Below are 26933 nucleotides of genomic sequence, written 5' to 3'. Positions count from 1 at the left end.
CTGCTTCAGTGTCTGAGGAATCGCAAGTAGTTCTGAACATTGTGCAATCATTGGTGAACATCCCCACTTTTGACCTTATGATGGAGGGAAGGTCATTGATGAAGTAGCTGAAGATGGTTGAACCAATGATACTACCCTGAGGAACTCCTGCAGAGATGTCCTCGAGCTGAAATGACTAACCTCAAACAACCACAACCATCTTCTGATGTGTCAGGTATGACTCCAACCAGCATACCCATTGATTCCAGTTTTTCCTGGGCTGCTTGATGCCACACTCAGTCAAGTGCAGCCTTGATATCAATGGCTGTTCACTCTCACCTCACCTCTGTAATTCAGCTCTTTTTTTCCATATTTGAACCAAGGCTGGTATGGGCAGGTTGCAGTTCCCCAGGTGAGGAGTCCATTGTAAAAACTGGCAGCTGCCCTGCAAACCAGGGTGGCTGGGCAGTTGTGGTCTCTCACTTTGAAGGGTGACATAGTGGCTCAGTGGTTAGTACTGCGGCCTCACAGCGCCACTAACCCAGGTTTGATTCCACCCTCGGGTGACTATCTGTGTGGAGTTTGCACATTCTCCCCGTGTCTGCGTGGGTTTCCTCTGGGCGCTCAGGTTTCCTCCCACTGTCCAAAGCTGTGCAGGTCAGGTGGATTGGCCATACTAAATGTGGGGGTAGGGTAGAGGTTAGGTGGGATGCTCTTTGGAGGGTCAGTGCAGACCCGATGGTCCGAACACCCTCTTTCCACACTGTAGGGATTCTATGAACACTCAAAAACATTTCTAGGAGAAAGTGAGGACTGCAGATGCTGGAGATCAGAGCTGAAAACGTGTTGCTGGAAAAGCGCAGCAGGTCAGGCAGCATCCAAGGAGCAGGAGAATCGATGTTTCGGGCATGAGCCCTTCCTGAAAAAGGGCTCATGCCCGAAATGTTGATTCTCCTGCTCCTGGGATGCTGCCTGACCTGCTGCGCTTTTCCAGCAACACATTTTCAACACTCACAAAATGCCTTGTACAACCCATAGAGAATCCCTTACCCCCACCCACAATCAAATTCTTAAGGATCTCAGCCCTGACAACACCAGATCTTTCACCACCTCGTCTTTCTCAGGTGGCTAAGGACATTTAGCCAACTAGGACCAACTTCTTTGGTTGCACCATAGAAAGCATTCTATCTGGATGTATCACAGCCTGGTATAGCAGCTTCTCTGCCCGGGATTGTAAGAAACTGCAGAAGGGTATGTCCACAGCCGAGGACATCCCTCAAGCCAACCTTCCGTTCATTGACTCCATCTATACTTCTCTATGACGTGGAAAATCAGCCAACATCATCAAAGACCCCTCTCAGCCCGTTTTAATACCTCCCAACCTCTTCCATCAGGCAGAAGATACACACGCTTAACCACATGTACCACACTTCTTCCCTGTTGTTATTAGACTTCTGAATGACCCTCTCAAATTTCAAATCTAATGTTGATCTTGCTTTTTGTGCAATTTCTCTGCAGACATAACATTGAATGCCTCGCTCTGTTCAATCACACTATTAGCTTGGTGTGTTATACTCTGCCTGTACTGGATGCAAAACAAAACTTTTCACTTTACCTTCAGGAAATGTGACAATAATAAATCAAATCAACAAACAATGTGGAAAGAATAAAGACCTGGTTTATTGATGAAACCAAGCGATCTTGGACAGGGCATGATGACTGTTTCTCCAACCTCGGCCGGCATCCAGCAGGTAACATTATCCCAAACCCCAGGGCATCCTGGCAACAAGAAGAGAAACAAACACACCTTCAGATTCATCATTTTTACTTCAAACTCCTCAATCATTTCAATGATCATTCATTGTAATTCACAAAAGTAAGTTACTTAAGTTTTTTTAACTAATGGATTCAGTTCATTGCTTTTCATTTCCCAAGTGCATCTGCTGAATGTGCCTCCTTGAACCGCTGCACTCCATGGCAGAAGTGAGGGAGAGGTGCATCAAGAGTGCAGTTTGGAAGGCAGCTAAGGAATGAACAAAGAATTGCTAATAGTAAGTTGGGGGATCAATTGGTTGGCTTCACCCTCACAAGTCGAATTCTGTCCAGAGTTGATCATTGCACTAATTAGCAGAAATGGTTCATGTTTCTCTCTGTCCCTCCATCAACAATGCTGATATATCATCACTACCACAAACTCAACTGATGTTAGCTTTGTCTCTTCATCTAACACCCACAGTAAGTGAATGTTGTTAATAATGGCTCCCCACACATCTCTACACTGTAGTGTCACAAGGGCCAAGTAAAAGAGGCAAGCCCAAAACCCAAATGGGGATTGAACCCCAACTCTACAGCATTATTAAGCACCACACAAGAACTTGAGATTAATCTGGGACACAGTTGGGTTATAAATCAGAATGAGTTTATCCCCATCTGAGTGTTTTGCCTCATGCTTTGACATCTCTCGTAACATAAGAAATTGGATAGGGATATTGTGGGCTTGCAGAATCCAACAGACGTTTACTGCAAATGGCTTATGTATAAGAACGATTTGGAGGTGCCGGTGACTGGGGTGTACAAAGTTAAAAATCACACAACACCAGGTTATAGTCCAACAGGTGCATTTGGAAGCACTAGCTTTCGGAGCACTGCTCCAACCACCTGATGAAGGAGCAGTGCTCCGAAAACTAGTGCTTCCAAATAAAACTGTTGGACTATAACCCAATGTTGTGTGATTTTTAACTATGTAAAAGTATTTATTACAAATAACTGTTATGTGCAAATTTCTCAGGCACGCAGGTGTGTGAGCTATTTTAAGCTACAAGATTGTAACAGAGTAGCAAGCTCCCGGTAAAGTGTCATGGTTCTAGTGAGCTAAGGGAAGCTGGAATATGAGACCTTTGTCTCCTTAGTTCGCGTGTTGTGATACAGTGATAATAGCATAAGCACGTCTCTTAAAGGCTTACTGCGATATAGACTGTGAGACAGAAGACAACATCAGGGATAGGTTTAATGCAGCCACTCTCAGATGCCAACATGGTAGAGAGAGCCTACATTAGCCTCCTGCTGCAGGCAAAAACCTCCCCTGATTAAGATGTAGGGCAGAGGAGCTGACCCAGGATTCTTAGCTGCTGCCTGCAGAACATTGACTGGCCTCATTATACTGAACCCAATGTAATTTTATGGAGGCTCAGGGATGAAATGGGACTGTTACTACCTGGGGAGTTGAGGGGAGGGGTTCCCCTGCGTCTGATCGAAGGGGAGTGGCATTGGGCAGGGTACAGTTTCTGTAAGCGCTCTCTTCACCTCCACCACTGCTTGTGAGGTCTCTCATACACCTTTCTCAACTACACCTCCGCCCTCCCCAAGCTCCATGCCCCCATTCCACTATTTTGTCACATTCTGTTGGATCTTACATTGGAAGTGACAAAGGCTTCTCCCCAGTTTGCTGACCAGTGGGTGAGGTCTGTATTAGCCTGAGGCGTCCATGCCGATGATAAAACTTTATTGTTTGTATTCACTTGCTGACATACCACCTCCTACCAGCAGTATTCCCCTTTAAAAAAATCACTTAAAGTATTTATTAGTGGGTTCCTGAGATCCACTTCTTTCAGCTCATCCTATATTTTTGAATCATATGAATTTCTTTTGTGGTTTTGCTAGTTTGACCAGTCTTCAGTTATACAACTGGCATCAAGTGATCTTCAAATTTCTGCTGGAAGAACCATGAACCTTATCACTGATGTTTGCAAACTTTAAAGAGGTTGCCAGCAGGTTTATTATCAAACTGATGGTGTGGTGTACGGAAGGATTTGAAAAGGTTCATTTTTTAAAAATTCATTCATTTCATGCGGCATCACTGGCCAAGCCAGCATTTATTGCCCATCCCAAATGCACAGAGGACAGTTCAGAGTCAACCACATTGCTATAGGTCTGGAGTCACATATTGGCCAGATCAGGTAAGGGTGGCAGATTTCCTTTCCATAAGTGAACCAGATGGGACTTTGTACAAACAATCAGTCTTATGGTCATCATTTTGGCTCTTGATTCCAGATTTTTATTGAACTGAATATCCACTGTTGCACCAGAGTACCTGGGTCTCTGGATTAGTAGTCTAGCAATAATAGACTGTCATATCCCCATTCATGTGGAGCACAATGCTAGAATGAACCATGTGGCACAACAGCCTGTTTTTGTGCTTTATGTAATTCTAGGATGCACAGCACATGGCAACAAGAGCACACCACAGGACATACTGAGGGCATCCTTAGTTTGACAAGACTTAACATTCATGGCTTGGTGGCATCTCTTGCATCAGTTGATTGATTGGGTTGTGGAGGCTTCAAGATGTTTTTAATCAGATGGTGGCTTCATGCACATTTCTAATATATTACAAGTTTATCAAAAACTTGAAAACCTAACTCACAATGATAGTTCTAACTTTAAAGGGCTTTTCAAAGTTCATTAGTTCAGTTCAGCATTGCTTCATTTATATATATTTCAGTAACTGATCTGCTGACTTTAATAAGGTTTATGGTCTCAGTTTGCAAGCGAAGCATTCAAAACCTTCAGTGGAATTTGACAAATATGAAGTCAGAAGTCACATGACACCAGGTTATAGTCCAAGCTTTCTGAGTGCTGCTCCTTCGTCGGGTGAACACTTCACCCTGAAGAGGGAGCCGCGCTCCGAAAGCATGTGGTTTCAAATAAACCTGTTGGACTATAACCTGGACTTCTGACCTTGTCCACCCCAGTCCGACACCTGCACCTCCACATCATGACAAATACAAAGAAAATGTTATTTTTCGCAAAAAAAAAGTTTTCAGGATACCCTGTCCAGGTATTAGACATTTAAACTAAAACATTCAGCTAATTGGAAAGAGCTCTCATGGAACAGTGGCAATGTATCCACCTCTAAGCCAGGAGGCCTGGGGTCAAGTCCTACCTGTCACAGAAAAATATCATAACATCTCTGAGCAGGTTGATTGCAACTTGAGATGAACATTGGTTCCACCCTTTTTCCACTTATCTTTGTCATATTGATAATGAAAGGGCCAGTTAGCTACTCACTCCACCAACGGTCCAAGCAATGACTGAGAGAAAGATTTAAAAAAGCTTAAATGTTGAAACCTGTGAAAGGGAAATGCTTTCGTTGCACTTATTTCAAGGCTTTAGTGGTAGTGTCATTCCACTGAGCTGGGAGATCTGGGTTCAAATCTCACCTTCTCCAGAGATGTGGAATAATTAGAAAGTAGCTATGCCCCAAAAATCCAAAGAAGGGAGAAGAGGTGGATTAAAAGTTCACATATTCCAATGACTTCTCCAAATAAATAATCTGTATAATTGGATATCTGATCTCCAAGGACTCTCCCTGCTTGCTCTGAACTTGTAATTCCTGGAAAACTGATTCCATATCCTGACGTTGCCAGTTTTGTGACTTAACCTGAAAAACAATGAGGGTCCTTTTCATGCTATGGGATCTCAATTTACATATTAAGGCAGTGAATACAAAATCACAGAAATATCACAGTATAGAAGATGACCCCTTGTTCCATCATGTTTCATACTAGCTCTCCAACTAAGCAATTCACTTAATGCCATTCTCCTGTATAGGATCCCTACAGTGTAGAAGCAACCTATCGACTCCAAACTGGCTCTCCAAAAAGCATCCCATCCAGACCCACCCCTCTTACCACATCCTTGTAACCCTGCATTTCCCATGGTCAATCCACCTAACCTGCACAGCCTTGGACTATGGGAAGACATCAGAGCAGCTGGACAAAGCCCTACAGACACAGGGAGAATGACAATAGACAATAGATGCAGGAGTAGGCCATTCTGCCCTTCGAGTCTGCACCACCATTCAATATGATCATGGCTGATCATCCTTAATCAGTATCCTGTTCCTGCCTTATCTCCATAACCCTCGATTCCACTACCTTGAGAGCTCTATCCAACTCTTTCTTAAACGAATCCAGAGACTGGGCCTCCACTGTCCTCTGGAGCAAATCATTCCACCATTCTCTGGGTGAAGAAATTTCTCCTCATCTCTGTCCTAAATGGCCTACCCCTTATTTTTAAGCTGTGTTCTCTGGTTCGGGACTCACCCATCAGCGGAAACATGTTTCCTGCCTCCAGAGTGTCCAATCCTTTAATAATCTTATACGTCTCAATCAGATCCCCTCTCAGTCTTCTAAACTCAAGGGTATACAAGCCAGTTGCTCCAATCTTTCAACATAAGATAGTCTCGCCATTCCAGGAATTGACCTCATGAACCTACGCTGCACTCCCTCAATAGCCAGAATGTCATTCCTCAAATTTCACACAGATAGTAGCTCAAGGCTGGAACTGAACCCAGGTCCCTGGTGGTGTGAGGCAGTAGTGCTAGCCACTCAGCCACTGTGCCACCTTGCAACTCTGTACATTGTTCCTTTTCAAGTACCAGAATAACTCCCTTGGACTCAAAAACAGAAATTGCTGGAGAATCTCAGCAGATCTGGTAGCATTTGTGGTGAAAACTCAGGGTTAATATTTTAAAACACCAACTTTGCCATTACCCCAGAAATGCCGTGTGTCGGCAGCAGTTTTGGCTTTTTCTCTCAGATGTGTAGCATCTACGATTCTTTGTTTAATTTTAATGTCCCTTTTGAATGGCTCAATTGAATCTGCCTCTACCACACTTTCAGGCAGTACATTCCAAATGCTATCCATTTGCTGCATGAGAAAGGATCTTTTACCCTCATATCACTTCTCCTAATTTTGTCAATTACTTTTAACCTCTTGTTTGCGATCCTTTCATGCGTTTCTCCCTGTTTACTCTGCCCAAGTCCGTTAGCACAGCAGCAAGGCTGTCACTTGGAGCCTGTTCCCCACCACTTGCTTTGGACAAAGGTAACTGACCCCAACAATTCATACTTAACTTTCGCACCGGGATCGAGCATTTGACTTTCATCATGCAAAGAAAAATCTCACATCTGCAGAAACTTACAAAACAAAAACCTAACTCCAGGCACCACTAATTTACTTTGAAAGAGAGAATATTATAAAGTAATCTTTCATAATTGTGCATGTTGCCCTAATGATAGAGTCATAGAGATGTACAACACAGAAACCAACCCTTCGGTCCAACTTGCCCATACCGACCAGATATCCTAAATTAATCTAATCCCATTTGCCAGCATTTGGCCCATATTCCTCTAAATCCTTCCTATTCATGTACCCGTCCAGAAGCTGTTTAAATGTTGTAATTGTACCAGCGTCCATCACTTCCTCTGGCACCTCATTCCGTACACGCACCACCCTCTGCGTGAAAAGGTTGCCCCTTAGGTCCGTTTTAAGTCTTTCCCCTCTCACCCTAAACCTATGTCCTCTAGTTTTGGATTCCCCCACCCTGGGGAAAAGACCTTGTCTATTTACCCTATCCATGCCCCTCATGATTTTATAAACCTCTATAAGGTCACTCCTCAGCCTCTGATGGTCTAGGGAAAATAGCCCCAGCCTGTTCCGCATCTCTCCTAGCTTAAACCCTCCAACCCTGACAACGTCCTTGTAAATCTTTTCTGAACCCTTTCAAGTTTCACAACATCCTTCCTATAGCTGGTTTTGCCGAGGAAATATATTAAATGCTGATGGTAAACTTTCAATTAAAAAGTGATGGCAGTTTAAAAAATGCAGAGGTTGTTCATTATTCAAAGTGCAATTTTTTACCCTTCAATTTATTTACAGTACAACCCCTCAGCCCAGAATAAATTGCTCCTTGTATCCTCTTGAAAAGATGTTGATCTCATTCTGGGACATGATTGTAGGAAGACTCTCTAGGCTGCCCCCTTGATGTGAGACACTGAATCACACTCACTCACTTTGCTCTCTTGTGCACAACAAGGTGCCTCACCCCAGAAGGCAATGGGAGTTAGCTCAAGGGCACGGGTAGTGTTTCCAAATCTTGACCTCAATGGACAAGATGGTGCTGGCCAACTAATGGAATCCCCAATTCTGGTGAGCAATGGGCTGTAACCACTGAACATCACAATCTCCTCATACCTAATCCTTCTTCCCTCAATTTTTGGAAAGAGTTGGATATAGCACTTTGAGGATAAAAGGATCAAAGGGTATGGGGTTAAAGCATGTTCAGGGCTATTGAGTTGGATGATCTGCCATGAGCATGATGAATAACAGAGCAAGCTCAAAGGGCTGAACGGCCTACTCCTGCTCCTATTTTCTATATTTCTCCCTCTCCAATTCCTCTTCAGCACACAATCAATAGGGAAGACTGAACTCCATTTTAAAATTATTTACATTTCTCAGTGAGCTACGAGCGTCATTTTGAGAAACTGAGGAAGAATCAGCCTCTGACACACGAGTAATTCACCAATTTGCCGCTTTTTTCCTCCTTTCGGTCTTCTGAACTTTCCATGCTGATGAAGTTCTGACCTCTGGTCTAACATACATGCAACCGTGAGTGGAGTGGAAAAATTACGGAACTAATAAATCCATTGAATTGATTTTGAAGTTCCCAAAGTCACACCACGCCTAAAGGAAGAATTTTGTTCCGTTTAACTTTGAAGAAAATACTTTGTTTTTGTTTGCTGTCATGAAAATGTACTACTCACAAAGAGATACTGATGGAAACATTTAGAAAATCCAACACATTTCAGAGCCTGGTGTGTGACACAGAGCGACCTGAGATGTAAAACCATCTGACTAAATGACATAGCTATGCAGGCTTGTGTGTAAGACACTTCCAAAGCACTTCCAGTCAGTGATTATATAAGGGTAGAATATTAAACGACAGCAGTAATCAAATAAAGATCAGACAGTGGAGTGAAGTCAAAAAGTTTGTGAATAAATTGAACATGCATTAATGTACACTCAAAAGCAGAGATAAATATGCATGTTTATAAATAGGTAATCAAAATACTTGGAATTATGTATACTTGTAGTTGGTAATCATAAAGTTAACAATCTTTTGAAGATGATTACTCAGAACTATTATTATATTATGAATAGCTAACGACTTCCAATAAATATTTTGATAGGCAGTGTTGCGTAATGAACATTGTTATGGGGATTTATTGTTTCAATGTCTTTCTCTGACTGTTTAATTGATGTTTGTAATTCCTGGGCACTGGGATTGAAATAGGAAACTGCTAGACACTTTAGGAAAATAAGGATATAACTTTTCATTTTCTTCACCTTCGATCGTTTATAAGTCTTTAATGTCAAGAAATGCCCCAATTCCTTTAATCAAAAGTTTTCAAATAAATTTGACTGACCAATGTAAAAGACATTGGAATAGACAAGACCTTGGAATCAAAGAATGCATTAAAGGAGGAGAAAATAGGAGAGAGGTATAAACATTTTGGAGAGGGATGGTTAGCACTTAGGGCTTCAGTTTCCACAGACATGAGCTGGGGCTGGTGCCTTTAAAAGTGAGGAACTCTTATCTTGCCATACCAAATGCCAATCGTGCACTTAAGCATGACCTGACAGGTTTCTCAGCCTATTGAGAGCCATGGGCAAGAAGCCATTGGGAGCTGTAGTGATTGGTCAGAGGCTTGGGCCGTAGCCATGATGACTGGGATCAGCGGGAAGAGACCCGTGCCTTACCTGTATTGATGGCAGATGGGCAAAATGGAGTCTTGGATCCCCCAACGCAGCAGGCACACTGCCCATTTCCTGTCGGAAACCAGCCATCTCTCTCAGCTGCCAGGGTGGCTCTCAGCGGTTGAATTGATAATTTAAGGCATTAATTAGTGGCAAGTCAGGAAGATCACCTGTGGACCTTCCAGTGTAGAACCTAACTCCTGGGGCAGTGTGAAGGGGGCAGGTATCTCTCTGATGACCATTTGTCCCATTATTTGCCGTTCCCACAACATCCTCAGCCTTTCCAGGGAGGAGTAAGTCCTGCTCACTGAGTAGCTTTCAAATAACGCACAGTACCTTGTCCCCAGTGTGAATTTAAATCAATATTGAAGTGATTTACTGAAGCCAACAAGGTTTTCTTTTGTCCCCTTCTAACATATTCAACTGAAGTCCTGTCTCTTATGTAGGGTAAAGGGTTAACTCTTGTACATGTACATACAAGGCTGCGACAATGATGATGGCATGGTCATATGATAATGTAGAAACTCTGAAGAGAACAGCACTAATTTAGACATCAAGCTTGGCTAGAAGAGGTTGGTTAGATCTTAGTGGCCAATGTGCCACAGCCCAATGTGTCCCTCTCTGCTACAACAGATTCCTTTTAAATAAAATATCAAATTCTTTCTTGAAACAGTTGAAATGACTTCTAGATCAATGTATTCCAAATCATAAATGAGGCACTTTTACCTCATGATAATTTGCTGCAGCATATGCTTTGAACACAACGTGAAATACTTTCTCAATTTAATTTATCTACAAATTGGACAAGTGGCACTGAAGTCGGGATGATCTGCGGACAATGTTGACAAATAACACTGGTGTTCTAAACAGACAGATCTAACTTCCGGGACACTATAGGGGTGAGAAATACTCAGCAATGAGAACACAGGAAGGTCCATGAGCTTTGGAATATGGTGTTGCTGGCAGCTCAAAATGCATTGCACCCTGTCCAAATGTAGTCAAGAGATGGGAAACCACTTATGATTCTTACTTTATCAGCAGCCTGGCTATCAGGTCACAACGCCATCTTAGAACAAAGAATAAAGAAAATTTACAGCCCAGGAACAGGCCCTACGGCCCTCCAAGCCTGAGCCGATCCAAATGTACTGTCTAAATCTATTGGTCAATTCCTTGATGAACATCTGAAGCTCCTTCACAGTGACTGGAAGACATGAGTATAATGGGAGCATAGAAATGGCAATTGTCTGTTTGTGATCATTCAGACTATTATCTAACAAGTATACGAGATGATGTTTGACTGCAAACAAGATACACTCATTACCTCCAAATTCCTGTTTTGGAGGGAAAAAAATGGATGACATGTTCTCTTACATCGTACACAAACAAAGCCTAATTTTAATGGAGTACTGTATTCATGTCACTACTGGCTTCTACAGACAAAATGAACAATCGCAATTTCTGTGCAACACATTTGCCAAGGTCCAATGAGAAGAATCTATGTGCAGAAAGAAATAATTCAGCCCTGAGAGCGCTCCGCTATGAATGGAAGCAAATGGTAAAACCTGCCTCAAGCATCACTGCTTTTACAGCAGCATCTGCTCCAAAAATAATAAAGGAGATGTAGACTTCAGTTTCCTTATTTGGGATAGTATTTGTATGGTCACATCCTTGGTTGGATTCCATTAATTTCAACAATTCTATAATGTAACAGCTCAGGCTACAGATTCATGCATAGTGTCAATTATTTAGTCACCTCTGTGAAATAGAAAAGAGATATGGAGTGTGTTTGTGGTGTGTATAAGAAGTGCGTTCAGTTGCATTTATGATTGTTTTTTTACTTAGTCATTAATGGGATATGGATGACACTGCCCAAAAGTGGCATTTATCATCCAAGTCCTAACTGCCCTGGAGAAGACGGTGGCAAACTGTTTTCCTGAACTGGATCAGTGGTGCTGGAAGAGCACAGCAATTCAGGCAGCATCCGAAAAGCTTCGAAATCGACGTTTCGGGCAAAAGCCCTTCACAGATCTCAGAAAGGTACCTTAAGACAGCTAGGTGATATCATGGCATTTGATACTTTAGTATATACAGTCCAGAGCAATACAATACAGTTTAGTACCATCAACCAGTTAGCTCTGTCTATAATACAACAGAAGTCTAAGTAAGCATTGAAACTAGACAGTATATAAATTTGCAATATCACGTCAATGTACTTGGTTAGGGTTGGTAATAAACTTCAAGTCTCTTGTCTCAACAAGGATCTAGTTCTTTTGGTACATATGACATGGGCTGACATATAGGAAAGTACTCAGACCATACCACACTGACAAAATCATATCACGGTGGCAGCAAGTGGGCACTGGAAACTGGTGCCAGTAAGTTGATACTGAGAGTTTGTCATAACAGATTGGTGCTAAAGGTTGTACAGGTGATAACAGCAGTGGAGTTTGTGAAGAGTTCTTTTCTTCACTGTCTGTCATCACTCACCTGATTTTGAGCTGAAGTTCACATCTAACAACCAGCACTGAAACACTGAATCACAAAAGAGGAAGGCGTATTAGTAAACTCACTCTTTAAAAGATAGGCCGTGGTGTAGCTGATTTTTTTTCAATGTAAAGAGGCCCAAAACAGCCCTGATTTTTTTAATGTGATACTAAAACTAAATACAGTCCGACCACTGAAGAAAATCATTCTGCATACGGTTCAGGCCTTATATGTGCACAGCCATCGGTCTTACTCTGCTATTTTGTTCACTTCAATAAAAAACGCAAAAGCAGAAACAAATGTTGCTTAATGTCACTCCAAAACATCTTTTGGCATGAACAGCACATGGCAGCATTGCTCAACTTTATTTATAAAAGTGAAACAGCAGCAACATGTGAAGCAGCAACAAAGAGAGGCCACAAAAACAAGGGAAGAATTACACCACAATACAGATTCTGTAAAATGGCATTTTCAGGCAGTACAAACCTACACAGTAATGATGGAAACAAAACATCTGAACATGGACTGGAACTACATTAACATTCCGGCAGAATTTCAGTAATTGAAAGAAAGAATGAATCGTTATTTTATTGATCAACAAATGGCTGATAAAGAAAGACAGGCAGTCTACCTTGTTACTGCTTTGGGAAACAGAACATTGCAAAGAATAAAATCTTCCCCTGTTTCCCTTTTGATGCCTGCATAGATGCTGACAGACTGTTGCAGTGTTTAGTAAGCAAGCTTAAGGTTCAATCCAACTTCAAGACACGCAGGCTCAAGTTCATGTCAGCTTTCTAACAGCCAGGTGAAACAGTTGATCAATTCATAGATGAAAGTTGGTCCAAAGGTACAAAATATGGTTTCACAAAGCTTACTTACTGAAAAGCATCTAAACTCATCAAATCCTTCGTAAAGGCACTTCGAGACAAACCTAAAGAATGTACCATCATTGCACTACTAGGTGAAGAATGCAAGCTCGGAAGAATTATGGCCGTATTTACATGAGTTTGCAACAAGGATTGCAGTCATCTGCATGGTGAATGGAATATCCAAATCTTCAACAGGACGTGCATGGTGTGATCCACTGAGATTGTACTTTGAGACAGGTAAGAGCTATGTTCTACAAGAGGATATTGACCTAAAATGGGCAGAAAATGCAAGTGCTTTGGGAGAAACCTGAACTGCAACACAATGTTCCACAACATGTGAACAGGAGCCAACCAAGCAATTACATCAAAAACATTTCCCAATCCCATCCGTGGCACGCACTTACGTCAACAAAGTTCAAGAGATAACTGCAATGTTATAGCTTACAGTCAGGCAGTATGTGTGGTCAGTCTGAGACATCACATAAACACTATCAGGTTCTTGAACTGGCAAGGGGATCAAGGGTTATGGAGAGAAGGCAGGGGACTAAGGTTGAGAAAATATCAAACGGCCAAGCAGACTTGATGGGCCGGATGGCCTAACTCTGTTCTTAAATCTTATGGTCAGAAAAGCTGAAGCCTTTCCTGTATTCAAGAGATAAGTCTCAAAAGGCATGGACAGCATTCAGTGTATGCCAGTACACTAGTTCTCTACCTGATGTTCTAAAAGTTGTCCATTCTTTACATTCTAAGGAAAGATGTATGGATCAATGTCTACCCTTAACTTGAAAAGTGCTTGACACTAAAAACTTGGGATTAAGGTCTTCTGGATTAGGAATCTTATGTTAACATTTCTTTTGTGTGAAATTTAAACATATTAAACCTTAATAGACACATATAGTGCCACATTTCTTCAAAACATAGGTAAAAGGGGACGCATCAATCAGCATTACGTTTGACTTTGTTTCTTGAACCACTTCAGTCCATGTGGTGTAGGGAGACCCAGAATGCTGTTTGGGAGGAGTTCCAGGATTTTGACCCAGCAACAGTGAAGGATTAGCAATATATTTCCAAGTCAGGATGGTGAGTGTCTTGGAGAGGCACTTGCAGGTGGTGGTGTTTCCACGCATCTGCTGATTTTTGTCCTTTATACATGGAAGCGGTTGTAGGTTTGGAACATGCTGTCTGAGAATCTTTGGTGAATTTTTGCAATGTATCTTGTGCACACCGGCTACTGAATGTAAGCGGTAGGAGGGAGTGGATATTTGTGAATGGAACTGATTTGTATTCTGGAATCTTTGGCATTATAATTGATTAATATCTTACCTTGCTGGTCATAACAATATTAGCTCTGTGTGCACTTGTAGACCAGTAATAGCTGGTGCATCCCACATACCTTTCCTCTAGCCACACCCCCTCCCCTTATTTATTTCTCAGCCCCTTCCCCCTCCCCAGTCCTGATGAAGGGTTTTGCCTGAAACATTGACTCTCTTGCTCTTCAAATGCTGTCTGATCTGCTGTGCTTTTTCCAGCGTGACACTTTATTGACTCGTGCTTCCCTATATGTTAGTCCATGTAACATACACCATGAAGACTGGGCTCTTATTGAGGCAGATGTCTTGAAGTTGATTAACAACATTATTTACACTGTTGTAAGATCTCAGATTTATATGTAATTTGATTTCTGTGCTTATTGATGTTCCAGCTATGTTATCTGATGGTGACACTACACATGGCTAGCTGACAATGCATTGCATGGACTCTATTCTATTGAGACGATTAAAGGGGAAGTGTGAGTCTTTATACCAGAATATCACATGCCATAATGTCAGATAACTGCTTTAAAGGCACAGTGCCCTAACTTTAAGAGCTCCATCCAATAATTGTGTGTGTGTGTGTGTCTGTCTGTCTGTCTGTCTGTATGTGTGTGTGTGTGTGTCTGTCTGTCTGCATGTGTGTGTGTCTGCATGCATTGAAGGTTTTGGGTGTGTTTATGGTGTATAGGTGTATACTTGTAGCTTGTGCATTCGGATGTATTTGATGTGTGTGGGTTTATTGGTGATGCACATCAGTGTATTTCTGGCACATATTGTGTGCGTTTGCTGTTTCAGTGCCGAAAATAATCTTTAGTACTCAGGGAGTGACTCTGATTTAATGCTGTCATTTGATAAGAGCTCTGAATATTCATTAACAGCTCAAAGCATAGTACACTGGAACCGAGTACCTCGGTTCAAAAGGGCCAGCGGGAAAATGTTGTAAAGGTTGTAAATGGCAGTTTTAAGAGAGACATCAACAAGAATTTTACACAGGCGCTGACAACTACAAATCTCACCAAACAGTCCAACTCATCTGTGCTGACCAGATATTCTAAACTGATCTAGTCCAATTGGCCAGCATTTGGCTACATCCTTCTAAACCTTTCTTATTCATGTACCCATCCAGAAGCTTTTTAATCGTTGTAATTGTACCAGCCTCCGCCACATCCTCTGGCAGCTCATTCCATACATGCACCACCCTCTGTTTGAAAAACCTGCCCCTCCAGTCCCTTTAAGATCTTTCCTCTCTCACCTTAAACCTATTTCCTCTAGGTTTGGACTCCCCTACCCTGGGAAAGAAGACTGTGTCTATTTACCCTATCCATGTCCTCATGATTTTATAAACCTCTATAAGTCACCCCTCAGCCTCCGATGTTCCAGGGAAAATAGCCCCAGCCTATTCAACCTCTCCCAACTCAAACCTTGGCATCATCCTTGTAAATCTTTTCTGAGCCCTTTCAATTTTAACATCTTTCCTATAGTAGGGTGACCAGAATTGACCAGAATGTTCCAGAAGTGGCCTGTACAGTTGCAACATGACATCCCAACAGGCTTAGTTGGTAATGTTGATTCACAGAGGGATGTTGTTCTGCAGAGGAGAAAACCCAAACGCTCTTGTCATAGAATCAAAGAACCTGTCAAAACAACTTTTCACAAAAGAACATTTCTTAGTTTTAACATTCCACAAATATTTCTACAACGAATGTCAATTGTTAATGTGAACCTGATATTCCTTTCAGAGATCTGAACAAGATGGGGAAGGCTTTCTGCTGAGCTCTCCTGAGCCATGGCTGTGACACTGGCAGGAATCTTCGTGAAGCAGGTTATTAGGGATCCCTACCTTTAGGCCAGACGGCCTGGGTTCAAGTCCCACCTCCTTTCAATGTATCATATCTGAACAGGTTGATAAAAGATATCCAGATACAGAATTAGAAACGGAAAGTAGAGAACAGAGACCTCAGAATCTACAAGGAGTAGGCTGCTAAGCAAGAGCATAGTAACACTATGCAGAATACTGGGAATCCCAAGGATCAGGATGCCCTTCTAATCCAAATGCAGGACTTCCTCATCCATTTCTCTCTCTCGGCTGGTTCGTGGGCCTACCCAGCATAGACTTAATCAGGGCAGAGGTGGAAGATGATGGGATCCCCAACTGCTACTCTAGCATCTGATTGAACGGTCCCTACCACTACAGGTGTAAGATTTTGATACTACTGCTTTGTTTTTAGGATTCTTTGTTGGTTTGGAGCAACATTTTATGATTTGCCATTCCTATTTTTGTTTAAAGACTTCAGTTCAGATTATTGCTAAGTGAGGTAATTAAACAGTTCAGAGCCCGCTGACAACAGTCACAGCCACTGTCTCGGCGTCAGTTTGTCTACTTCAAAGCGCATTTGTTTTAATTGCCCAGATAAGGGTTTGGGGTTTGCTAGCTGGGAAGTTTCAGCATTTTCTTTGCTTTTAAAGTCATCACAATTTGATGTCTTCGTTAGCTTGAACTTAGTATGAACTTATTTTAAAATGAACCATGTACTTCAAGTAGGTTTTAGTTTATTATCTTAATCCATTAACTACATGTGATTGACAAAAATTTGTCTTTTTTGAAAATAATGCATTCTTGCCTCATATTCTGCAAGGGACTATTGTTCCTAGTTGCCTTAGTACTCATGGGATTGTTTAGGTAAATTGTTAACAATATCTGATATTATTGGTAAGCAAATGCAATATTGTTTGGACAAGTTCTCTGTATCTACAAAGATGTACCATCTCTATCACAGCGGAATATAACTGCTGTGGGCGAAGAAAATATGAACTGGACATGTTTCTCAGCCGACATGGTCCCAATTACAGAGATGGGGTGACACCTGATGGCCATTACCTTCCAGTCCACGGGGGGAGGACTGAATTCAAAATATTTCCTAATAAGGGATGAGGAACATTTGGAATGAGGAATAAAAGTTAGAAACTCCAAGAGTATCTTTTGGCACAGTTTACAATGACTTCTATGGTTTAATTCTTCTGAGACACAGCTCAACGTAGCATCACTTCAAAGACAGAGCAAGAAAGGCATTGCCTGTACTGTCAGCACTCAAACAGTCCTGAAGGATCTTGAAGGATAAGATATTTCTGTTGTCTTCATAGCTTTTAGTTAAGTATTGACAAACTCTTATTTATAGAGAGTCATAGAGTCACAGTTGTACAGCTCAGAAACATCAGTCCATGCTGACCAGATATCCTAACCTCATCTAGTCCCATTTGCCAGCATATCCCTCTAAATCCTTCCTATTCATGTACCGATCCAGATGTCGTTTAAATGTTTTAACTTTACCAGCCTCTACTGCCTCTTCTGACAACTTGTTCCATACATGCACCACCTTCAGCGTGAAAAATTGCCCCTTAGATCCCTTTTAAATTTTACCCTTCTCAACGTAAACCTGTGCCCTCTGGTTTGGGACTTCCCTACCCTGGGGAAAAGACCTTGGCTATTCAGCCTATCCATGCCCATCATGACTTTATAAATAGTTATGAGGACATCCCTCAATCTCCGATTCTCCAGGGAAATAACCCCAGCCTATTCACCTCTCCCTATAGCTTAAACTTTCCAATCCCAGCAACAGCCTTGTAAATCTGTTCTGAATCCTTTCAAGTTTAACAACATCCTTCCTATAGCAGGGAGACCAGAATTGATTGCAGTGTTTGAAAAGTGGCCTAACCAAAGTCATATAAGGCCACAACATGAAGTCCCAACTCCTATACTCAATGCTCTGACTGACAAAGGCAAGCATACCAAATGCCTTCTTCACCATCCTATCCCCTGCAACTCCACTTTCAAGGAACTATCCACCTGTATTCCTAGATCTCTTTGTTCAGCAACACTCCTCAGGACCTTACCCTTAACTTTACAAGTCCTGCCATGGTTTGTCTTACGAAAATGCTACAGCTTGCATTTATTTAAATTAAACTCTATTTGCCACTCCTCGTCCCATTGGCCCATTTGATCACAGTCACATTGTAATCTGAGGTAACTTTCTTCACTGTCCACTACATCACCTATTTTGGTGTCATCTGCAAAATTACTAACCATACCTTTATGTTCACATCCAAATCATTTATATAAACATTTAATCAGAAATTCTCACTATTTATACCTGGCTAGGACAGGTACAGCTGAAGATCATATTGTTATAAATTAAGAATTTTGAACTTAAGAGTATTTAATTAAATGGCTTTATATCTCAAATGGAATAAATGACGAACCTGTCCTAATTCTGTGTCATTGGGGCCAAAAGCAACTTTTTGATCCTAAATATAGCATCACCTCACATCTTTAAGACTTGGCTGAGTTTCAAACCTCAAAGATTCCTTCAGGCTTGACATCATTGGTAATAAACTGTCTATAACAATATATCATCCTGAAAATACCAAAGTAATTCTACATTCAGTAACTGAGTGTAAACATTGCTGTTTTCACTTGATTTCCTTCATTTCATGTCTGGTTTCTCTGAAGGAACGTTCCAATCCAGGGCATATAACTCTCAGCAACGCACATTGTCTTCTTCAGTACATTCTTGCTGGAACTCAAGATTGCACAAACATTGAGTATTAAAGTCTGGCCCATATTTCCAACTGGTATTCTTTAGATTTACAAAGTGGCACAACCTATCACTCCCTAGTCTTAGGCATGATAGCTTCATGACTATCAGAATTTCAAATATCCAATATTCACATCTTTCAATACTTACTCATTAATTTCTTTATACTTTTATTCACTGATGGAGAAATATCTTTAAAAGGTTTACACCTCACTTGCTCTTTTAAGAAAAGCTACCAAGGAAATCAATGTTAAATTTGTCTTTTAATTGAAGGAGAAGGTTAGCATGCTGCCACATTGCGACATACTTGTGGATGCCTATGTTGACTAAATATAACATTTTGCATAATGATTTCCATGGTCACAACATTATCTCACACTATGTGATTACTCATTGCGATAGCTGCATTCACGTTTGAGAATATTGAAGTCTAATGTCAAATCAACGTCAGACTGGAACCTGGGCTTGCTTTGTCACTTCTTGGCTGCTGGGAATCAGGTTTTGTGAGTTCCAGCAAGAATGTACTGAAGAAGATAATGTGCGTTGCTGAGAGTTATATGCCCTGGATTGGAATGTTCCTTCAGAGAAACCAGACATGAAATGAAGGAAATCAAGTGAAAACAGCAATGTTTACACTCAGTTACTGAATGTAGAATTACTTTGGTATTTTCAGGATGATATATTGTTATAGACAGTTTATTACCAATGATGTCAAGCCTGAAGGAAACTTTGAGGTTTGAAACTCAGCCAAGTCTTAAAGATGTGAGGTGATGCTATATTTAGGATCAAAAAGTTGCTTTTGGCCCCAATGACACAGAATTAGGACAGGTTTGTCATTTATTCCATTTGATGCAAACAATGCAGCAAAGTAAGTGTTAGAATTTTATGTATATACAGCAACACTTGCATGCATCATCCCAAATGTCGCTTTCAACATGTTCAGAAGAAGCACATGTTGGATAAGGGTGTTCGAAGTTTATTGAAGAGAAGAATGGACAGGAATCAAAGAAAAAGGCCTCCTTGCCTAGAATGCCATTTCTTACTTAATCAAGGGGGCTCAGGAATTGTATATGGCCTGACAGAGTCCTCTTTGGATGAATATTTAAGAAGCATTTTCAATGGTTAGCAGTTCATTCAGGCTACGATTCTGTAGAGCGTATTATTGCTCTTATCTTATTGGTCTTAATCTTATTGAATGGCAGGGGAGGCTCCAGGTGCTGAATGGTCCACTTCTGCTGCTATTTCATACATTTGCATGCACTATTTCCAAAAGCTGACGTCTGTAGTGAAGGGGAAGTCAATCAGTGCTTAGTGGTAAAGGGAAATAGAGGCAGCAGACTGATGAGATTATAAACTTTCTGAGAATGTGAAAATAATGCATGGACTCAAACAGTTAATAAGTGCAAAAAATCTAAGGGCTGGAGACTTTTTAAGGATGTTCATCATCATTTATTAATTAAATAATCTATTAATACTTTAAAATATGAATTCACCTCTTTTACCGTATAGAACACACAATTACCTTTCTAAACATTAACATTGGACATGGTCTTATGGAATGATAGATTAATTAAAACATTTGTAAAGATTTACTGAACTTGAACTCTTCTACTCACAAAACTTGATGGAAACTAAAGACCTTTAAATTAATGAGTTGTAAAGTAATTTGGAAAGCAGCTTGGCCATCTCACTTTAGATTGAAAGAACTTTCATATTTTCTGCCTTTCTCAATTTGATTATTAAAAGTGTTCTCTAATCCTTAAGCCCACCCATTCACTTCTGTGCTGTTTTTAGGTTACCTCGGTCTATTGCTTCCCTCTTGTGTCTTTGGTTCACTCAGTCCTATATGGAAGCTCCCTTGTTTGCCCTTTCATTTTATTTCACTTCTTATTTCCTTATCTTAGTCCAAGCTATCACTTAGCTGAATCAAACATTGCAATCTTCCACTGTCAGCACTGATATACCTCCATCGAACTAAATATATAGCTGCAAAACAACTTCTAAATTATAGATAGACTTTCATTGTAGACTCAGGTGTATGAACAAGTACATAATGAATTTAATTTAATACTATAGAAGCAGATGACTAATCACAGCAGTCTAGAGCAATCTACTAAAGTATAGTAAGGCAAAGAATTGTAGATGCTGAAGATCTGAAACAAAAACAAAAACAAAAATTTCTAGAGAAACTCATCAGGTCTGGCACCATCTGTGGGAAGAAAGCAGAGTTGATATTTTGAGTTTATTGACTCTTCATCACATCTGATGAAGTAAAACTCATCTGGTTCACTAATTTCCTTTAAGGAGGGAAATCTGTTGTCCTTAACTGGTCTGGCCTACATGTAACTCTAGACCTACTGCAATCTTAACTGCCATCTGGACAATTAAGAATGGGTAATAAATGCTGGCCTAGGCAATGATGTCTACATCTCAGGAAAGAATTTTTAAAAAATCTATCTTTAGGAATTATTCAAGGTTATTTATTTTAGAATGTTCAGATGGTAACTATGTAATAATGTCCTCTCCTCCTCCACTCACAACACTCTGGGAGCAATTTCAACTTCTCAACAATGTGTGCAGAAGGGGATGAGTGTCAATGCCGGCCCATAATTCCCAGTCGGATTGTGGAGTCATGGAGAATATTATAAATGATTATGGTTAACCTTTTGGTGGTAGTCTCAGTTTAGATGCTATCCTCCCAAAAAAACCGACCATAAACTGCACAGTGCATGCCACATCAGATCTACAGCTGCCCTGAATGCAATTCCTGTCCGTCAGGCTATACAGGTCATATTGGACTTTCACTGTCCACGCCACAGAGAACTAAAAGCTGCACAATTGAACTTCTAGACATGCGTTTAATTTTCAATTCATTCAGGGTTTCACTGGAGAAGGTAGTTGGGAGCTGCCTCCTTGAACGACTCCAGGTGTGGGTAGACCCACTATGTTGTCTGGGGAGGGAGTTCCAGGAACATGAGCCAGCTACAGTTTGGTATTTCTAGTTAGTTTACTTTTTGTCAAAATACGAAACAGAAGATACCTTTCTAAAAAAGCATCTGCATTGTAACTACAGTGCCAGAAGAATTCCACACAGTGAAGTGGAAATCTTTACCAAGAATAAAAGCTGCATCTGCTTACATTTCTTACAAATGAAACTTGGTCACCTCTTTACCCAGCAGATGTCAAGAACACACTTTGTTTACCCCTCACACACGTATTAGATGCACACAAAGTCTTCATGAAAACTCCACCCAAACAGACATCATTTTCAAGTAGTTAGCAAAGCAATATATACCGAAGGAAAATGTGTGACTGTAACAATTCCATCATTTGCTAAACTGTCATCAGTTGCCTGCAGACTGTAACTGCCATTGAAGGTTCTTGGTGTTTTCGCTTCGTAAACTGAGTCAATCACAGACATCATCATAAACATGGTAAAGTTTCAAAAGTGCACAAAGCTATGGGCTAAGCTTTCATTCAGTGACAGGATTGAGATAATCATCTTTTTTGTTTGATTTAATTAAAACAATTTGAACTAAAGCTGTCAAGTTAACTTTTTAAAAGCAAAACTTTTTTCCAACATTGAAACAGTGATTACAAAAGTAATTTATTCCTGGAAAGCACTTTGGGACCTGCTGTGATTGTGAGGTGTTTTATATAAATACATGTCATTCTTTCATTGCCACATACTTTAGCTTTTGTTCACATCCATGCTCCATTTTATTCGTCGACATTTAGTTCTCTTTCTGTTTTCTGTGTTATGTATTTGTCTTCACAGTAGAAGACAGAAGTTGCACTAGTAACAAAGGGAAAGCTAGGTATTAAAAGAGAGAAAATATTAAATATCAGCAGAATTACAATCCAGCAGGTCCCAAGGACCGGCCTACATCTTAGAGTTGTAAATGAGATTGTCAGAAAGGGATAATGGATGCTCTGGCAATAACTCTCTAAAACTTCCTAAATTCAGGAATCATTCCCACAGATTGGAAAAGAATAGCACTAGTGTTCAAGAGAGGAAGGAGAGAAAATGGAATACAGGGCAATTAGCCTGACAGTGTTGTTGGGAAAATGATGGAATTTATTATTAAGGAAGTGATAACAATGCACTTAGAAAATTATAGCTTGATCAGGTAAAGTCAACATGGTTTTTATGAAAGAAAAATTGTGTTTGGCAAACTTATTAAGAGTTTTTGTTGAGGATGTGGTTAGTCAGGTAAATATAGGGGAAGCAGTACGTGTTGTACACCTGGCATTCCAAAAGTCATTCAATGAGACGCCACATAAAAGGTGCATTGGCCAGATAAGGCCCGATGGACTAGGAAGTAATATATGAGCCCAGATAATGGATTGATTATTGGACAGAAAGTAAAGAATGGGACAAAAACTGGAACATTCTGAAGTTGGCAGATGTGACTAGTGGAATGCTGTAAGGGTCAGTGCTGGGGCCTCAGCTCTTTTGCAATTGACATTAATGGCTTGGACAAAGATTTTGAGAGTAACACGATCTAAATTTGCTGAGAAAACCCGGCACATTGAGGGGCATTTCTGGCACAGTGGGCAGTGTTAGTGTCTGGGCCTGGGTTCAAATCTCTCCTCGCTCCACAGGTATGTAATGATGGCTCTGAGCAGTTTGGTTAGGAAATTGGGCATGTAAGTTTTGAGGAGGACACAGAGAGGCTATAAAAGGATATAAACAAGTTAAGTAGCAGATGGGATATAAAATGGGTCCGGTGAAGTTATTCACTTTGGCTGTAAGGTCAAAAAAGCAGAATGTTTTCTAAAAAGTGTGGAACTTGAAATGTTGATGTGCAGAGAGATTTAAGTAAGATCATACAAGGAACACAAACAGTTAGCAATTAAAACAGAAAGTGCTGGAGAAATCGGCAGCTCTGGCAGCATCTGTGGAAAGAGAATTAATGTTCCAAGTCCAATATGAAACTGTTTTGGAACATTTAAGTTCTGAAGAAGGTTTATGACACTTAAAACATGAACTCGGTTTCTCTCTCCACAGATACTACCAGATCTATTGAACCTTTTAGCAATTTCTGTATTTACTTCATCTCTTCAAGATCTGCAATATTTTACTTTTATTAGACAAAGTTAGTCCTGCAGTTACAGAGAACAATTAGGAAGATAAATGATATGTTGGTCTTTATTGCAAGGAGATTGTAGTATAAGAACAGAAATGTCTTCTGAAATTCTTAAATTTCAGAAAGATGATAAAGATGATAACACACTCTGAGGATTGTGTGCACTTTTGGTCTCCATATATTAGGAAGGAAATAAATAATTAAAATTAATGCTGGTTCAGCTTCGGTCACCTCACATCCCATGAATGATTTGTTTAAAAAGCCCTAGGTTCGAGTCCCACTTCCTCCAAAGATGTATCATAACAAACTTTTGAACAGGTTCATTAAAAAATCTCGCCAATGAATACAGGGCTCTTGTGACCACCCTGGGCCGGAAAGCCATGGTTCAAGTCCGATCTGCTCCAGAGGTAGCTAATCAACTTCGTCAAATTGAATCAAAACAGCTACAGTTACATTGGAGGGAGGATAGTGGAGGTTCACTAAATTGGTTCCGGGGAGGAAAGAGTTGTCCTGTGTTGAAAGGATTGTGAATCTTTAGAATACTCCAATCAGAAGGTAGCAATGCTTCATCATTGATTATATTTAAGGCTAGGATAGAAAGATTTATGATCTCTCAAGGGATATGGGGGAGCAGCTGAGAAAGTGGAGCTAAAGCCCAGGATCAGCCATAATGATAATGAGTGATGGAACAGGTTCAAAGGTCTGTACGATCTCTCCCTTCTCCTATTGTAGGTGTACTCACTATGTATCATGGTGTCCTCTTTTGGAACATTGCAGTGGCTTATTCTCACTGAATGCTTAAGATGGCTGACAACTTTAAAGGAACAATGTTTGGTAAGTCCACGTTAGCAGCTCCCTCAAATTTGATTTGATAGATACAGTGATCAACTCTGTTCCCATCACCACCACTGCCACCATCATGGTCCTCCCCTACGCTCGCCTCCAGTGCCAGACACACAATGTCCTCACCTTTTGACAGTCCTGTGTTGTTGGGTTTGTTCAACTGAGTCAAGCAGCGGAGTTCCTCCCGCTGTATTTCCAGATACAGACGGCAGTTGGGGTGGATGCCATTTACCTACAAGCCATGACAGGGAGCAATAAGTTAATATAATTCATTTTACAGTCACAACACATACTGTCTACTATGTGAACACACACACACACATGCACAGTGCGCACACACACACTCGCAGACTCGCCATTGGCTAACAGTGAATCAGGAGAAAGTGAGGACTGCAGGTGCCGCAGGTCAGAGTTGAAAACTGTGTCCATGGAAAAGCACAGCAGGTCAAGCAGCATCCGAGGCGCACTCCTGATGAAGGCTCCTGCGCAAAACGTCGACCTTCCTGCTCCTCGGATGCTGCCTGATCGTTGTGCTTTTCCAGTGCCCCACTTTTTGACTAACAATGAAACAGTACAGGAAGCTCACTGTGAACAAATGGGATCTGTCATAAATGTCCGATATGTCAAGTTTTATTCTCACTCTTCACTCATGAGACATGAGCACCGCTGGCAGGGCCAGAATTTATTACCCATCTCTAGTTGCCCTTGAAAAGGGGGTGGTGAGCTGTCTTCTTGAATCACTGCAGTCCACCTGCTGTAGGTGGACTCACATGTTGTGAGGGAAAGAATTCCAGGATTTTGCTCCAATGACACTGAAGGAACAGCAATAAATTTCCAAGTTAGGGTGGCAGGTGGCTTGGCGGGGAGCTTGCAGATGGTGGCGTTCCCATGCATCTGCCATTCTTGTCGCTCGAGATGGAAGTGGTCGTGGGTTTGGAAGGTGCTGTCTGAAGACCCTTTGGTGAATTACTGGCAGTGCATCTAGCAGATAGTGCACACTTAGGTCGTGGAGTGACTTAATGTTTGTGGATGTGGTGCCAATCAAATGGCTGCTTTGTTCAGGATGGTGTAAATATTATTATACAATAGGGATAATTTAGCTCAGTGGCTCCCTGCCCTGTAAATTTATCCCTGGGAGTCGGATTTCACACACATCGGTGCACACAATTTGAACGATCTCCAAAGAAAAATGATGAGCTCGGTCCTCCCTGAGAAAAATCCCCAATATTTCCCTCCCTTCTCCCGGAAAGCCTCACACTCTGTGGTTGCTAAAACTGCACGGCTGGTTGGCAGCCGTCAGTAGCCAATCTGTTTACCTCCAACACAAGTAATTCGCGAGCGGGAAGGCGGCGGCGCTATGTAAACGCAGCCGCTGCCTTTTTTTTCTGATTATGGTCCAGGGACACAGCAGCAGTTTAAAAAAAAATAAAAAGGTGACAGCCTCAGAATACATGCAGCCTCTGTAACAAAGCTGGGGGTCCATCTGACCTCTCTGAAGCCTGCAGGGAGACTGCCCTGATCTTTGCAACAAAAGTGGACTAATAATAAACTGTCATTTCGGTCACAATCACACAAAACACCAAGGTAAGAAACAATTTTTAAACAGTTAAAGATGGTAATTTTCCTAATCCTCTATTTCCCCAGTGATTTCCCTCCCCAAGAAGCCCCTGACAGGCTTCAGGTCGTGTCCAAATGTAAATTGATTCGCGCTAAGGTGAGAATCTCCTTTCTTTCTGGCGGAGTTGCCTGACCCTCCTGCTCAGGCTTCTCTCCCTTTGCAAACTCCCGACTTTGTGTGAACATAAGAGACTTGCCCCGAGCACTCACCGCAAACAAGGAGCAGAAGGTGAAGGAGATTTTGAACAGAATCTCCCTCATGGCGACGCCTTCTTCAGTTCTTTCCAATGAGGGCTATTCCTTCCAGTCGGTAACACCATCAGCTCACACTCACACACACCTCCCCACCCCAATATTTCCAGATGGGAATGAGCAAGTGTACAGGCAGCCCGTTCACATCCACCTCTACTCAGACACGCTCTCCCAGTAACTGGCACTGACTGCGACTTCAATTCCCAGAGATTCCTCAGGGAAATGTCATTCAACTCTCTCACTCCTTCCCGTTTTTGCTCTCTCTCTCTCCCACTCCACCTCTCACTCTCCCCC

The 26933-nt window shown here is 41.3% G+C and overlaps 1 protein-coding gene across 1 annotated transcript in view; it reads right to left on the bottom strand.

Annotated features, from left to right (window-relative positions):
* vipr2 (vasoactive intestinal peptide receptor 2) overlaps positions 1-26899 on the bottom strand; it is a 126940-nt gene extending 100041 nt beyond the window's left edge. Inside the window, exons 1-3 of the mRNA XM_043690682.1 lie at positions 26598-26899; positions 24897-25002; positions 1654-1758 (exon numbers count right to left, since the gene is read on the bottom strand). Of these exons, the coding sequence (XP_043546617.1) occupies positions 1654-1758; positions 24897-25002; positions 26598-26648 (262 nt within the window). The 5' untranslated portion in view covers positions 26649-26899. The remainder of the gene's footprint in view (positions 1-1653; positions 1759-24896; positions 25003-26597) is intronic.
* Between the last annotated feature and the right edge of the window lie 34 nt (positions 26900-26933).

This window comes from Chiloscyllium plagiosum, chromosome 5 (assembly GCF_004010195.1).
Source record: "Chiloscyllium plagiosum isolate BGI_BamShark_2017 chromosome 5, ASM401019v2, whole genome shotgun sequence".
Lineage (NCBI taxonomy): Eukaryota > Metazoa > Chordata > Chondrichthyes > Orectolobiformes > Hemiscylliidae > Chiloscyllium > Chiloscyllium plagiosum.
The sequence above is the reverse complement of the archived record's forward strand: the minus strand, read 5'-3'. Positions and strand labels throughout refer to the sequence as shown.